This window comes from Ovis canadensis, chromosome 2 (assembly GCF_042477335.2).
Source record: "Ovis canadensis isolate MfBH-ARS-UI-01 breed Bighorn chromosome 2, ARS-UI_OviCan_v2, whole genome shotgun sequence".
Taxonomy (NCBI): Eukaryota; Metazoa; Chordata; class Mammalia; order Artiodactyla; family Bovidae; genus Ovis; species Ovis canadensis.
The window spans coordinates 87,806,916-87,824,158 of NC_091246.1; the positions used below are offsets into that span (position 1 = coordinate 87,806,916).

General features: G+C 43.8%; 1 protein-coding gene across 3 annotated transcripts in view; it reads left to right on the forward strand.

The window, feature by feature from the left end:
* ADAMTSL1 (ADAMTS like 1) overlaps positions 1-17,243 on the forward strand; it is a 1,110,365-nt gene that overhangs the window by 952,291 nt on the left and 140,831 nt on the right. For all 3 annotated transcript variants that reach the window (XM_069576633.1, XM_069576634.1, XM_069576635.1), the window contains 2 exons: positions 933-1,086; positions 2,456-3,581. In XM_069576633.1, the coding sequence (XP_069432734.1) occupies positions 933-1,086; positions 2,456-3,581 (1,280 nt within the window). The remainder of the gene's footprint in view (positions 1-932; positions 1,087-2,455; positions 3,582-17,243) is intronic.

Below are 17,243 nucleotides of genomic sequence, written 5' to 3' on the forward strand. Positions count from 1 at the left end.
AGAGTCCCAGCGACAGAGGAGCCTGGTGGGCTGCCGTCGATGGGGTCGCACAGAGTCGGACACGCCTGAGGCAACTTAGCAGCAGCAGTGGCAGAGCAACTGACACACACACAGTGAATATATGTCTCTTAACTTCTTAAGAAACCATCACCCTTTTTCTAAAAGGGCTGTATTTTACATTCTAGCAGCATTACAGGAAGGCTCTAATTTTTCCACATCCTCACTTATGAGAATAATTATTGTCATTTTGATTATGAAAATTCTAGTGAATATAGAGTGCTATTTCATTGCGGGTTTGATTTTCATGTTCCCTAATATGCCATTTCATTTTAATAATGCATTTGGATTTCTTCTCATTATTTGAGAACACCCCTTTGATGTTAGGAATCGTCTTACACATCTTCGTCCCATAGCATTTAGCATTCCACCTCAAAGTAGACGCATAAGAATTATCTGATACTTGACATTAAAATATTATAATTAATTTGTTAAGGAAAGAGAAAGGAATTAGCATTAGTTGAATGTCATTTCTGTGTGTGAAATTTTAAAATATATTATCATTGAATTCCCAGCCTTGCCAAATAAGTTGTAAGAAGTGAAAACAGACTCAGAGTTTAAGTGACTTGCCAACTAGTGACATGCAGTACTGAGCTGGAATCTGAACAGTGGACTCTATAACTGTGACTCTAAAGCCCAGACCATAGAAGTAAAAATAGGTGAAATGTCCACAGGAGACCTGAGACCAGAAAAGAGTGTGGCTACAATATGGATGTGTCTTTTCATATTGTAACATAATTAATTTCTCTTTCTCAGTTGCTATTGCTTTTCCAAGCAATTTTTCTCATATTTTGGTGAGCTTGAGAGTCCATATAAAACCCATTAGCCTCCAGTTCTCCGCATTTACATGCATTTGGCCTTTCTTCCCCCACCAGTGTTCCACGAGCTGCGGGGAGGGCACCCAGACACGAAGTGCTGTTTGCCGGAAGGTGCTGAAAACCGGTGTCTCATCAATTGTCAATTCCTCCCTGTGCCCACCCCTGCCATTCTCTTCATCCATCAGGCCCTGTATGCTGGCCGCCTGTGCAAGTGAGTACGTCAGTGCTCTGGGACGGGGAGAGAGCAAGAGCGGTAGCTTTCCCTGAGCCCAAGAGCAGTGGGGATAGTCAAGCAGTAAAGCCCTCTAAGGGCATCAGGCTGGTGATCTCAGCTAGAGAGGGAAAAGGAATCTTAATTACATGTGGCCAGGCAGAGGGCTCTTCTCCACTGGGGGAAAGCCAGTTTGCAGGAGGTAGAGCAAAGTGCACTTGCTGGTATATGGAGATCTGGAAGTTGGAGTCAGTATATTACTAGTGAAGTCTAATGTGACCCACTCCAGGATTTTAAACTAAACAGTGTGTTCTGTTTACTAGTAACACCTAGAGGTATAACACTTCTGAGGTCTTCTCTCCATGCCTATGGGGGGCGTGGTGCTCTGTAGGACCCAAAAGGGAGACATTCTCCTTCTCTTGGTCCTCTGCCTCTTTTTATGATTCTGATTTTTTCTTAAAAAAAAAATTTTTTTTAATTATTTATTTTAATTGGAGGCTAATTACTTTACAATATTGTAGTGGGTTTTCCCATACATTGACATGAATCAGCCATGGGTGTACGTGTGTCCTGCATCCTGAACCCCACTCCCGCATCCCACTTCCCTCACCATCCCATCCCTCAGGGTCCCAGTGCACCGGCTTTGAATGCCGTTTCATGCATCAAACTTGGGCTAGCAATCTATTTCACATATGGTAATATACATGTTTCAATGCTATTCTCTCAAATCATCCCACCCTTGTCTTCTCCCATAGAGTCTAAAAGCCTGTTCTTTATATCTGTGTCTCTTTTGCTGTCTCACATATAGGGTCATTGTTACCATCTTTCTAAATTCCATATATATATGCATTCCATATATATACTGTATTGGTGTTTTTCTTTCTGACTTACTTCACTGTATAATAGGCTCCAGTTTCATCCATTTCATTAGAACTGATTCAAACGTGTTCTTTTTAATAGCTGAGTAATATTTCTTTTTAAAAAAAGTCTTTTAAAGAGAGGAACTGTCTTTCTCCTGGAGTCAACCTCCATCTAGAACCCTTCCTCTCCGTTTCGAGGGTTAGAAAGGCCCAAGAGAGTGATAGCAGGTGGCCCAGCTGCACCGCCTTAGCTCTCCCGTGCTTGATCGTGGCAGCAGCTTGATGGTCCACAGTTGGTAGCCAGCTCCCCCGGTAAAACAAGGCAGGAAATGAAGGCCCTGGCCAACGCAAACTCTAAAGCGCTTTCCCTCTTCTTTCTTTGGTCCCCCATCTCTCTTTCTTCCCTCCACCCTCACCTTTTCCGCTCTCTCTTATCGCTGCTCCTCACTCTACCCTTTCTCCACTCTCCATTTCTCTTTCTCCATCTGCTTTCGTTGCTTTCATTCCAGGGCCCGGGCGGCCATCCACAAAGCATAGTCCTCACATCGCTGCAGCAAGGAAGGTCTACATCCAGACGCGCCGGCAGAGGAAGCTGCACTTCGTGGTGGGGGGCTTCGCCTACTTGCTCCCCAAGACCGCGGTGGTGCTGCGCTGTCCCACGCGGCGCTTCCGCAAGCCCCTCATCACCTGGGAGAAGGACGGCCAGCACCTCATCAGCTCTGCCCACGTCACTGTGGCCCCCTTTGGGTACCTAAAGATCCACCGCCTCAAGCCCTCTGATGCGGGAATCTACACCTGCTCGGCCGGACCAGCCCGGGAGCAGTTTGTGATTAAGCTCATCGGAGGTAACCGGAAGTTGGTGGCCAGGCCCTTGAGCCTGAGGATCGATGAGGAGGCCCTCGCGGTGAGGAAAGCCAGCCCCAAGGAGGCCCTGCAGACGCACAAACACCAGAACGGCATCTTCTCCAACGGCAGCAAGGCCGAGAAGCGGGGCCTCCCCGCCGACACCGGGGGCCGCTATGACGACCTGGTCTCGCGGCTGCTGGAGCAGGGGGGCTGGCCGGGAGAGCTGCTGGCGTCGTGGGAGCTGCAGGACTCCACGGAAAGGAACGCATCTTCAGAGGAGGACCAGAACGCCGAGCAGGCCCTTCTGCGTCTGCCCTTCACCATGGTGACAGAGCAGCAGCGCTTGGACGACATCCTCCGGAACCTCTCGCAGCAACCCCAGGAGCTCCGCGATGTCTACAGCAAGCATCTGGTGGCCCAGCTGGCCCAGGAGATCTACCGCAGCCACTTGGAGCATCAGGACGCGCTCCTCAAGCCGCCAGAGCGGAGAGGGCCCCCGGTGGCCATCCCTCCCCATAAGCACGTGTCTGGCTTCAGCAGCTTCTCCCGGATCTTGTCCACTGGGGAGGGCGGGGGCGGCTCCCGCCGGCCGCACCGCAAGCCTGTCATCGTGCGCAAGATCTCCGCCGCCCAGCAGCTCTCTGCCTCCGAGGTGGTCACCCACCTCGGGCAGACAGTGGCCCTGGCCAGCGGGACACTGAGCGTGCTTCTGCACTGTGAGGCCATCGGCAACCCGAGGCCCACCATCAGCTGGGCCAAAAATGGAGAAGAGGTTCAGTTCAGCGACAGGTGAGTTTTGCAGTTACCTAGTCTGGGAAGAGCTGGGGGGAAGGGGTCACCTTTTGCAGGAGGCACCCTGTTCATTCTTCCTTCAAGGTGTTTGCAAGGATAGAGCTTAGAGTATTGGGCCTCAGGGACTGCACTCATCCTGGGTTTCAAGCTTTCTCAGTACTGATGGACTGTTTAAGCAAAGACAAAGTATTTAATTTCTCTAGACTGTATGCTCTCATCTTCGTAAGATAATAGTAAGAATACCTACAACCCTCAATCCCCATAGGATCGCTGAGATTAATGAGATTCTCTCCGGATAGCTCTGAACCTTTGGCAGGAAGCTATCATTCCAGCCCAAGGCATTATTACATTACTGTTTTTGTGAGATGAACCGCTGAAAAGCTTGTACACCAGGATACTGTCTGTGTATGTGTGGTCCCCGAGGGCTGGGGACAGAGTGCAGCCAGCACCTGCTGCTCCCTGTGGGTGAGCCCATCCTCTATCTGCGCTGGACAAGGCTGTTTGTTCCAGAAAGCTTTCATTCCTGGTTGGATCTGTGATTAATTATCCTATTATTTCTTGGTGTCTCTGCTTTGATGTGCCTTTACTGGGATGATAGCAAGCATTTGCGGGTTCCTTGGGCCATGGCCATTCATAATGTAGCATCAATAGTGATAGAAGAGGTAATAATAGTATTTTTTTTAGTACTTACCTGTGTGCCAAAACCATGCCTTAACTTCCTGCATACCTCCTCTGTAATCTTTATAAACAGCCTTGTCCAGCCCTGACAACAAATAGAGCTGGCATTGACTGAGCAGCAACTGTCTTCCAGGCAGGTGTAAATGCTCTGTGTGCTTTATCTCATGAATTCTAACAGCAGCCCTAAGAGGTAGTATCATTTTTATCCACACTTTACAGAAGAGAAAACCAAGCCTAGCAACTTACTAAAGATCACATTTATTAGGTGGCAGAGCCAAGACATGTGACAGAAATAAGAAAGGCAGCCAATGGAAGAATCATAGTCAATGGATGAGAGAGGAACTCTAAGGTCTGTGCTTCAGAGTCTTCATTTTAACTTATTATCTTCACTGAGTTCATGAAGCATGCTCTTTTCATTAAATGTCCTTTTAAATGCTATTGTTCAGTTAATCCTCTTCACTGGCCTGCTTATGAGTAAGGAAGGAAAGAAAGCAGGATATATTATGTCAGGCAGTGTGCCAGGTTTATTTATATGTCACTACATTTGTTCTTCTGACAGTCAAGCCACTAGATTGACATTATCCTCCAGTTTCACATAAGAAGTTGAGGTTCAGCAGCTCACTCAAGGTCACAATTTAGAAAAGGCCTGATTAAGGATTCAATATCAAGTTTATTGGATTCCAAAAAATAGTTCTGTCTGCTCTTCCGAAACTTGATGAACAAACATAACTTTGACCATCCTGCCTACACCTTGTGTGTTTTTGAAATGTTGACAATATTGCTTCTCAACCTGAGCCCTTACAGATCAAACAGCTTTAATAACAATACTAAGCATTTTTTCTGTGACACTCTGCTCAATGCTTTAAAGGTATTATCTTGCTTAATCTTCAGAGAAAAAAAAGAAAGCCTTATGAGATAAGTACCATTATTGTTACAACATCAGTAATAAAAAAAGCTAAGGCACAGATGTTAGATTCACACAGAAGCACTGGAGACGAGGATAGAATGCAGACAGTTTGCTTTGAGAGCCTATAATGGTAACCTCTTGTTTGCTTCTTGATCCTCCCCAGGGTAGACGTTCCTTGATCTTCTTCTCTGCTATGATCCCTGCAGTTCTTTCCAGAAATCTTTGTAAGGAGTGTGTGGGTTAGGCTAAAGTTGCAGTAAATCACATTGAGGTCGTTGGGTCTCAGGGGGCAGCTCCAGCATCAGACCCTCAGAAGGATAGGTGCTGATTGAAAGTTGTACCGTGGTGCTCAGGTGAGAGGTACACTGAAACTGCCTCTCTCATTGCACCTATTGTGCCCAAATCGTGCAATGCCTGCCATCAGCCAGTCAGTTCCTATTTTATTCATATCTTCTGGGCCTGTTGCCCAGAACTGGTGTTACTGAGATCAAAGGGAGTAGCAGGTAGCTATATGAGGGGAAAGACGGGAATTAACATTTCTTGACTAACTCTAGTCACTATATCCCCATGCCAGCAACTTCCACAGCCATCATCTCTTAATGTCCACTGCCAGGTGTAACATACGAGCTGATAGCCTTATTTCAGAGATGAGGAAACCAAGGTTCACAGTAGTTAAGGAAACTGACCCCTGTTAAATAGCTAGTAAATGGCAGAATCAAGAGAATAAATTCAAACCCAGTTCTGCCCAACACAAGCTCATGCTGTTTTGAGTGACTAAGTTCATGCTTTCATGCATCTCCTATATTTGACTCAGGATACCAAGTTTCCTCAAGACCCCTGCTGTTTCCTCCTAGCCTTTTCCAGGGTCCCTTCCTTTGAATAGTGACTGCTGCTACTGCTGCTAAGTTGCTTCAGTCGTGTCCAACTCTGTGCGACCCCATAGACGGCAGCCCACCAGGCTCCCCCGTCCCTGGGATTCTCCAGGGAAGAACACTGGAGTGAGTTGCCATTTCCTTCTCCAAGGCATGAAAGTGAAAAGTGAAGGTGAAGTCACTCAGTCGTGTCCGACTCTTTGCGACCCCATGGACTGCAGCCTACCAGGCTCCTCCGTCCATGGGATTTTCCAGGCAAGAGTACTGGAGTGGGGTGCCATTGCCTTCTCCGTGAATAGTGACTACTTCCTCCTAAAGGGTATACAATGACACAGGCCACTGAGATGGGGAAGGGGATGATCAGGATTCTGTTCAGCCTGGAACTGCATGGAGAATATTGAGGCCACGGCTTACTCAGGGGTCCCAACAACTTCCTTGAGTGCTGGAGTTTATGAAATCCAAGGATCATGCCTCATTTTGGTCACTGGTGATTGCAGGAAAAATGTGGGAGGAATTAGGACTGAGGCCTTTGGGCTGGTCTTGCCAAGGCCCTTCGCTTTCCATGGCCTTAGTCCCTTCATTTAAAATTTGAGGGAGATTGTAGCAAATCATCTCTGATCGACCCTCTTCATTCCTTGATAGAAGGTCACAGAAGGTTAAAACCCTTATGTTGATGGAGAGTGGGGAGAGCCTTGAGCATATTACTTCAAAATTTGTCCTACAAGTTATTTTGCGAGTGGTTCACAGACAGAGGTTCATTGATCACATGAGTTTGGGATATGCTCGCTTAAAGTTAAACGTATGTATTTACTGCTGGACTTTACTTCTATTTTTTAATATAGTATTTGATTTTTTCTTTTTTAATAAAATTAATGAAAAGGCTATAAAACAATTCAAATAATACCTGAATCTATAAAGTAAAAATGCAGATATCTTTCATGCCCCTAATTCTATTCCCCAGAGGCTGTCAGTCTTAATAATTCAGGATATACCCATTTGGAATTTTTATATATTTTACTGTATTATATATGTCACATATGCACATAAGATTTGTGTTCTTTTAATGCAATGTTATGTTTACAAATTTGACTTAATTTCTATTCAACAACATGTCTAGGAGACATTCCAGAATAGTATGTAGAGGTTGATATCACCTTTTTAAACCACTGATTACTGGTCTTGAATGTATTTAACTAACCCTCAAGGGAAATTACTTTGGTTTTTCCATTTTCAACTCCTATACACATTCCAACATGTATAGCATGCAGTGTTTTCCAAGTACTTCTTTGATCAATGAATAATTTTTTGGTCTAATAATCTCAAGGACATCAATAATTCTTAAAATACTACTTTTGCCTTTTAATTTTTACCTTAATGGGCATTAGGAGTCTAATGGCTTTACGATGAAGAAGAGTCAACAGAATTTTGCTAAAGAAAGAAACATGGCAGCCAGTTGCTAAAGATGAAAAGTTGTAGGCCTAGGACAGAAGAGAGCAAATTCTGGGTCATGAGCCACCAGGCCATTGGTGGGAACGGGGGACAACATTAAGAAGGAAAGCATAGGGATTTACCTGTGCTTAAGGGATGTGCTTCCACTGGTTAAGACTTCTCTTTCCAATGCAGGGTGTGTGGGTTCAATCCCTGGTTGGGGAGCTAAGATCCCAGAAGCCTTGTGGCCAACAAAACAAAGCATAAAACAGAAGCACTGTTGTAACAAATTCAATAAAGACTTTTTAAAAAATGGTCCACATTAAAAAGAAGGGAAAAAAAACCACATGGGGTCATGAGCAAACAGTATTACAGTTTTTGCCACTATCAAGATATTTTTTCCAGATCTAGCCTTAACAGAACTTTTTAATGCAAGTTAATGGCATGCAGTAGGGAAAAATAAGAGATTTCCGTTTCTGATCCTTGACATCATAATTTTTCCATTTTGCTTAGCTAGCCAGTAAGAACTATGGCTGGAGCTTAGTGTTTTATGCAGTTTTCCAAGTGCTGTTTGAGAAAATAAAATGGTTGCATCTGTACAGAACACACAGGAGGCACAGAACTGCCACTGGGACCGCTCTGCTGTGGCTGTTGGTGACCTCTTTTGTGTTGGATTTCATTGCTTGTCATCATTCCTGTGTCTGGTAGCGGTTCAGAAATGCTCATTTATTTTTAAACAGAGAAGTGCTGAAATGCTCCGTGTTATAGTTCAGTTAGTCTGTTTTTGCTTAGTACCCAAATCCATCTTTCTGAAAGAGTCTACAAACTTCAGCCGGCTATTGGTCTGAAGGACTTTGCAGATATATTCAAGTACACTCCGAATAGCCTGAGCCACCAAGAAAGTGACTGAAGTCTGTTATGTCTTGGCTTTTAAATATGCCAAAGCTTGACTTAAAAAAAGCTGGCTTTCAGGAAGAATCACTAACAATTCAGATACTACTGCATTTCATCAGGTGTATAACTTACTAGGTAAAAGAAATTCACCTCATTCTTAGAAGCACATGTCAACTTCTTAAGCAATCATTTACAGGATGTCCCTCAGTGTATTAAAACATCCTGGTTCTTCCTGATTCCTACTTCTTCCTTTATTCCACATACGTTCCCATGCTTACTCTGAACCAGACCCCATGTTAGACATGAAGGATGGAAGAAAAAGAGGCTCATTCCCTGTAAAGGCAACTCAAAGTCTAGTTTGGAAACCAGAGAAGTAAATGCAGGGTGTAAATGCTAAGTAAAAGGAAGGCATATTTCTTTATCTCATAGGTATTAATCTATCTGTCATGTACCAGAGACGTACCTACTTGCTGAGAATATTGTGGTGAATGGAATGCAAATCTGTGTTCTCTTGCACTTCATGTGCATTTAGGTATCTGCTCAAATGGCACACGTCGGAAAGATCTTCCCTGCTCATTCTGTCTAGAAGAGCACTCCTTATCATTCTCTGACCCTTTAACTCTATTTTACTCACAGAATTTTATCATCCTCTGACATATGGCATATGGATGTGTTAATTTCCTGTCCATAATGGGAGGAATTTTCTTTACTGCTGTGTCCCCAGTGCTGGAAAGAGTATCTGGCACTAAACAGGTACTAAATAAACAGTGAGAGAATTAATGAATGAGTGTGAAGCAAGACTGTAAACACCGAAAAGGACACAAGAAAAATATTAGCTGGTGATGAGTGCTAGGCAGGAAATGAAACAGGGCTTTGAGAAAGAATGATCTGGTGACCTCAGTAGGTGAGTTACTCTGAAGAGGTGACCTGAAAGCTGAGAGCTGAATGATAACCAGGGTCCAGCAATAGTACATCAGAAGGAAGAACCTTCCTGAGCAAGGGAGAAGCCATGCAAAACTCCCAAAGGGAAGATGAGTTTATTGTGTTGAAAGAACTCAAAAAGAAGGTCATTTGGCTGGAGTGTGGCAGGCTGAAGGTAGAGGTGATATGGGATGCCATGGGGACAACCAGAGACCCGGATGAGAAGTTGGGGTTTTGATCTGAGCACCACAGGGAGATTTTAGAGGCTATTAATCAGGAAAGTAAATGATATGATTTCCATTTTTATTGACCCACACTGGCTACTTTGTGGTGAGTAGATTATAGACAAGCATGAGCAGAAGCTGGGGAGCTATCAGGGGGCCCTTTGCGGTTGTCCCTTCAACTCCCCAAGTATCTCTCTCGGCCATTTGGTAGTGATAGGTGCCAGAGAATGAGATCATAAGTAAGGAAATGTCCCTGCTCTCCAGAAACTGAGATATACTGGAGGGCTACTAGAGAATACTACACTCCAGTGGTTTGAAAACATTCATATTATCACTCTCAAGTAGCTAATTTATAACCTGGAAATATTTCACATATAGAAGGCTATCTTAGGTCCCCCACCAAGGTTGTTAATTATGCGTTTTTAAAATCCTTACCTGATATTTCCACTCCATTCACGATGGAGTTCTCTTCTATTTGCCCACCTTGTATTCTGAAGCCACATGTAACATAGAACATACACTCTTGTGTAAAGCCTCCTCCCCCACAAAAAGCTTATTTCTAGTTTGTTCAAAAAGAAGAAAGTTGTCTCACAAAACATGCCTTATCTAATCTGAGCTCTCAACAACATTCTACACGGGCTGAAACCTTCTTTCTAAAAACTCTCTCTTACTACTTTAGAAACCACATGCACTTGGCTTGCTTCCTACTTCTCTGGTTATTCTATCTCAGCATCTTTGGGATCCTTCCTTCTCTACTCGCCTGTTAGCTACCCACTTAGGATTCTCGCTCTTTATACACTAGTGATCCCATGGCTCCAGGACGCCTCTATATGCTGATTCTCCTGTATCTAGCGCAGAGTACATCTTTCTTCTGATTCAGATGTAAAATTGTCTGCTAGGAGAAGGAAATGGCAACCCACTCCAGTGTTCTTGCCTGGAGAGTCCCAGGGACAGGGGAGCCTGGTAGGCTGTCATCTATGGGATCACATAGAGTCAGACACGACTGAAGCGACTTAGCAGCAGCAGCAGCAGCAGCAGCAGCAACAGCAGCAGCAGACATCTTAACCCAGATACCCCACAAAAGGTCAACTCAGTATCTCTAAGGGCTTCCCAGGTGGTGCTAGCAGAAAAGAACCTACCTGCCAATGCAGGATGTGGATTTGATCCCAGGGATGGGAAGGTCCCCTGGAGGAGAGCATGGCAACCCACTCCAGTATTCTTGCCTGGAGAATCCCATAGACAGAGGAGCCTGGCGGGCTATAGCCCATGGGGTCACAAAGAGTCGGACACAGACTGAAGTGACTGGACACACATGCACAATATCTCTAAAACTAAACTCCTCATTCTTTATCTCAGTAAAGAATACCTGCAGCCATCCAGCTTTCCAAGCCAAAATACAGGTATGCCTCAGAGATAGTACAGGTTCAGCTCCAGATCACAATAAAGCTAATCAATAATTTTTTGTTTCCCAGAATATATAAAATTTATGTTTACACTGTAGAGTGCAATAGCATTGTCATAAAAGCCAATCTATATTCGTTAATCTAAAAATATTTTCTTGCTATCATCTGAGCCCTCACAGAGTCACAGTAGTAACATCAAAGATCACAGATCACCATAACAAATATCATAATAATGAAAAACTTTGAAATATTGTGAGAACTACCAAAATATGACACAGAGATGTGAAGTGAGCAAATGCTATTAGAAAAATAGTACCAATACAGCCTGGATATTAGGGGAGTTTGGTAGAGAACGGATACACGTCTATGTCTGGCTGAGTCTCTTTGCTGTTCACCTGAAACTATAACAACATTCTTAATCTAACTATTGTTGTTCAGTACTAAGTTGTGTCTGACTCTGAAACTCCATGGACTGCAACACACCAGTCTTCCCTGTCCGTCACTGTCTCCTGGAGTTTGTTCAAACTTACGTTCACTAAGTCAGTGATGTCATCCACCTATCTCCTCTGTCATCCCCGTCTCCTCCTGCCCTCATTCTTGCCCAGCATTAGGGTCTTTTCCAATGAGGTGACTCTTTATATCAGATGGCCAATGTATTGCAGCTTCAGCATCAGTCCTTCCAATGAATATTCAGGGTTGATTTCCTTTAGGGTTGACTGGTTTGATCTCCTTGCTGTCCAAGGAACTCTCAAGAGTCTTCAAAAAGCATCAAACTCTTCAGAAAGTTCAAAAGCGTCCATTCTTTGACTATACTGATCTTTGTTGGCAAAGTACTATCTCTGCTTTGTAATACGTTGTCTAGGTTTGTCATAGCCTTTCTTCCAAGGAGCAAGTATCTTTTAATTTCATGGATATAGTCACTGTCTGCAGTGATTTTGGTGCCCCCAAAATAAAATCTGCCCCTGTTTCCATTGTTTCCCCATCTATTTACCATGAAGTGATAGGACTGGATGCCATGGTCTTCATTTTTTGAATGTTGAGCTTTAAGCCAGACTTTTCACTCTCTTCCTTTACATTCATCAAGAGGCTTTTTAGTTCCTCTTCACTTTCTGCCATTAGGGTGGTGTCATCTGCATATCTGAGGTTACTGATATTTCTCTTGACAGTCTTGATTCTAGCTTATGATTCATCCACCCTGGCATTTCACATGATGTACTCTGCATATAAGTTCAATAAGCAGGGTGACGATATATAAGCTTGACATACTCCTTTCCCTATTTTGAACCAGTCTATTGTTCCATGTCCGGTTCTAACTGTCACTTCTTGACCTGCATACAGGTTTCTCAGGAGGTAGGTAAGGTAGTCTGGTACTCCCATCGCTTTAAGAATTTTCCATAGTTTGTTGTGATCCACAGAGTCAAAGGCTTTTGTGTAGTCAATGAAGTAGAAGCAGTTGTTTTTCTGGTGATCCAGTGGATGTTGGCAATTTTTAAAATTAATTTATTTTTTAATTGAAGGATAATTACTTTACAGAATTTTGCTGTTTTCTGTTAAACCTCAATATGAATCAGCCATAAGTATACATATATCCCCTCCCTTTTGAACCTCGCTCCCATCTCCCACCCCATCCCATGCCTCTGGATGTTGACAGTTTGATCTCTGGTTCCTCTGCTTTTTCTAAATCCAGCTTATACATCTGGAAGTTCTCAGTTCACATACTGTTGAAGCCTAGCTTGAAGGATTTTGAGCATTATCTTGCTAGTGTGTGAAATGAGGGCAATTATATGGTAATTTGAACATTGCCCTTTCTTTGGTATTGGAATGAACACTGACCTCTTCCAGTCCTATAGCCACTGCTGAGTATTCCAAATTTGGTGGCCTGTTGAGTACAGCACTTTCACAGCATCATCTTTTAGGATTTGAAATAGCTCAGCTGGAACTCCATCACCTCCCCTTGGTTTGTTCATAGTAATGCTTCCTAAGGCCCACTTGACTTTATACAACAGGATGTCTGACTCTAGGGGAGTGACCACTCCATCGTGGTTATCTGGTTCATGAAGATCTTTTTTGTATAGTTCTTTGTATTCTTGCCACCTCATCTTAATCTCTTCTGCTTCTGTTAGGTCCTTGCTATTTCTGTCCTTTATTGTGCTCATCTTTGCATGAAATGTTCCCTTGGTGTGTCTCATTTTCTTGAAAAGATGTCTAGTCTTTCCCATTCTATTTTTTCCTCTATTTCTTTGCATTGTTCACTTAAGAAGGCTTTCTTATCTCTCCTTGCTGTTCTTTGCAACTCTGCATTCAGTTGTGTATATCTTTCCCTTACTGCTTTCCCTTTTGTTTCTCTTCTTTTCTCAGCTATTTGTAAGGCCTCCCCAGACCACCATTTTGCCTTCTTGCATTTCTTTCTCTTCAGAATGTTTTGGTCATCGCCTCCTGTACAGTGTTACAAACCTCCATCCCTAGTTCTTCAGGCCCTCTGTCTACAGATCTAGTCCCTTGAATCTATTTTTACTTCCATTGTATATCCCAAAACAACATAAAAAGTTTTTTAAATGTTCAATAGAAGCCATCGGATACTAAGAAAAAGAAAACAAACAGGGAAAAATAGCACCAATAGGCTTGTTCCATGCAGAGTTGCCACAAACCTTCAATTTATTTAAAAAAAAAATAGTATCTCTGAAGCACAAGAAAGTGAAGTGCAATAAAATGAGGGCTGCCTATATTTCTAGACTGTTCTAGTTCTTCAGTGGCGCTTTCACTCTCCACTGGTCTCCGTTCTCGCTGCCTGTCCTTGGCTTACGTGTCAGCTCTCAATGATGGCTGCAGCCTCCTAACTCTATATTTGCCTTCTCAAGACCAGGGATTGGAAAATTCCAGCCAGTGGCTTTACATTTTCTAAAGGGCTTATTAAGAATGGCTTTTAAAGGATTAGTAAAGGAGTCATTGAAATTGAGCCCAGAGCTGTTTAATTAACTTGCTTAAGATCCCTCACTTAATAAGTGGTGGAGCTGGGGTTTGAACCCAGGTAACTTAAAGGGTTATGAAAGGAATGGCTTCTGTATTTTTAAAGGATTATTAAAGACAAATAAAAAGTGGAATATACAACAGAGACCATAGGTGGCCCTGAAGGCCTAAAGTATTTGCTGCTGCTGCTGCTAAGTCACTTCAGTCATGACTGACTCTGTGTGACCCCATAGATGTCCCTTTATAGTAAACGGATTCTCACTTCTGCCCTAGACCATTGACATGCTACTGCCAGAGCATCTTTCTAGCAAAGTCATCCGTGATGCTCCCAGGCTTAAAATTTTTCCCTTGGCCTGCCAGCATTTGAGGATGATTTCCAAATGCCCTAGCATGATATACAGTGTCCTTTATCATCTAAAGTCTGCCTACCTTTCTTGCTTCATTTCTTACCAGACCCCTCACTTCACCCCACTGAGCTCTGCCCTTCCACGATACCCAGTTACTTGCTGTTTATGAGTTTGCCTAGGCACTTCCAGCCACTACAAGTGAGTAAGAGCAGAGAGTCAATATCTTGTGGTGCCTTAGTTGCCCATCGCATCCAGGACAATGGGGAAATCCTGCTCATCATGGGCATCATTGCTAACAGTTATGAGCACTTGCTTTGAGCTACAAGATGTTCTCAGTGCTTTATAGATGTCCATTTATTTTATTGTTGTTTAGCTGCTAAGTTGTGTCTAACTCTTTGCAACCCTATAGACTATAGCCCCCCCCCCCCCCCCCCCGCCAGGCTCCTCTGTCCATGGGATCACCCAGGCAAGAATACTGGAGTGGATAACCATTTCCTTCTCCAGGGGATCTTCCCAACCTAGGGATTGAACCCACATCTCTTGCATTGGCAGGTGGATTCCTTACCACTGAGCTGCCAGGGAACCCCCCCCCCACCCCTGCCCTTTATTCCTAGAATAACCCTTTCAGGTTACTATTCCAGTTTTACAAATATTAAAATTGAAGCACAGAGATTGTTAGATTCAGTCTGGCCCCAGGGATCTTGTTTCTTTGTATTGATTTTAACCTTGGATGCTGGGAGGGATTGGGGGCAGGAGGAGAAGGGGACGACCAAGGATGAGATGGCTGGATGGCATTACGGACTCGATGGACGTGAGTCTGAGTGAACTCCGGGAGATGGTGATGAACAGGGAGGCCTGGTGTGCTGCGATTCATGGGGTCGCAAAGAGTCGGACACGACTGAGCGACTGAACTGAACTGAACTGAATACATGGGCCTGTTTTAGAAAGAAGCCAGTGGGGTCAGCTGAACTTAGCATAATCCAGCATTCTATCCTCTAGCCAGCTGGCTTGCAATTTGTGAGGCTTTTGTTTTTATTGTGGCATGTCTGTTTCAGGGAAAGACTTTTCTTCTCTCAGTCTCTCCCCCTTTGCATATACACACCCAGCTTTAAATGTGCACAGTGCTCGGCACATAATAGGCACTCAGTAAACACTGTTGTCGTCACATCTGTGTTTGTATCTCTAATCATGTATGTTTACAGCACTGACAGCCGGTGCATGTATGTGTTTAGATACCTCAACCACAAACGAGATGAAGCTGAACCGTTTCTTGCTTTTCAGTCATTCTGATAAATGCTGAACACCACCTGGGCCTTTCTATTCTGCACCACATTTTGAGTTGAGATTCAGGCAAAAGCTGAATTTGCGTTTGGAGATGAGGCATGCTGGCTGAAAAATCTTGTAACTCCACCCCACAGCTAATACCGGGAGGCTCATGTCATTATGGACAAATATATGTCCGGTATTCCTCCATCTGAATCCTACTCCAGAAACAATACCTATAAGGATGTTCAGATTCTCCCAAATTTCCACAGGGAGCTGGGTTACCAAACTGGGAAGAGAGGCTGCATGAGGATCAATCTTTTCCTCTGAGAAAGATCTACATACTGCTGATAGTCCCACACTGGCAAGGAAGCCCCCACTTCCTACCCAACACCTTTGGTCTAAGAGTGAGCCTATAGTCACATACTCCTCATAGCTCAGCTGATAGACGTCTTAAAGCATTTAAACAAGACTTTCCTAAAGGTCATGTGACTTTTCAGAGGAATGCAAATGAACACAAAGACAGATATGAAACTAGAGACTTAGGAGAAAATATTATTTCTTCTTCAGTTCAGTCGCTCGGTCATGTCCAACTCTTTGCGACACCATGGACTGCAGTGTGCGAGGCTTCCCTGTCCATCACCAACTCCTGGAGCCTGCTCAAACTCATGTCCATCGAGTCGGTGATGCCATCCAGCCATCTCATCCTCTGTTGTCCCCTTCTCCTCTCCTTCTTAGGGATGGAGAAACAGCTCACAGGTGCCATTCCGTCTATATGGAGCCCTAGGAAACAGGCTAATGCCAAAGAGTTTCTGCCTTTTGATCCCTAAGCCAGTCCCTGCTTTCTTTCTGTTGTGGTCCTGGGTGCACCCACCTCACTCCACCCATCCCTTTGGTCAGGAGGAGCAAGCTAATGGTACAGCAGTTAACCCTGAGGACAGCCCACAATGGTAGCGAACAGGAAGGCTAGAATCATAGCATCTTATTTCTGCCACTTAATAACCACCGGAGTCTTAACAGCTCTGAAACCTTGTTTTCTCATTAGTTAAAATGATCATAACCACCCTGCAGAAAAGTGAAAAAGTAAAGAAGAGAAATATTATCTGTAGTATGCCTGGCACACAGTGGATACACATTTGATAGTATAATCATTGTTCCTTAGAGGTGAGGCCAGTGTACCACACACCGTCTTCCAGGATGTCACAAAATCAGGGGCATTACTCTTATTTTGAGGAACCCCTGGGCAGTTGTTGGAAGACTAGCACTAGAAAGGTGTCTAGGAAAACACAGTGTGATGGAGAATTGTCAGCCTATATCCAGACAACAGGAGAGTGTGCTTATACTCTACGGACAGTTTTTTCTGATGTTTTTGATCTGGTAGGATAGAGAAATATGTATGCTCTAAATGTTTATACTTCCCAGAAAGCTCTGGACAGTGTTCCAAAGTGGTGTTGAATAGAAGATGAATTAAGGAGTATTTGGAAGGCTTTAGCTCGGGCAACACAGAGTATCCACAGATGGAAACTTCTTCGAATGGAAGAGAGAATCAGATGGAAAATGCCTCCGGGGTCAATTTCAGAACCACGCTTGTGAATAATGCTATATGTAAAAGTCATAAGCACATGAAATGCAGTTTCTAAGTTTGTAGATAATATAAAAACTGGAGGCTGGGCAGATAGTGAGGGAAGAAGAAACCAGTTTCAATTTGGTTTGGCTTGTTTCCTTTATAGAACCAAAGGAAATGGAGATGACAAA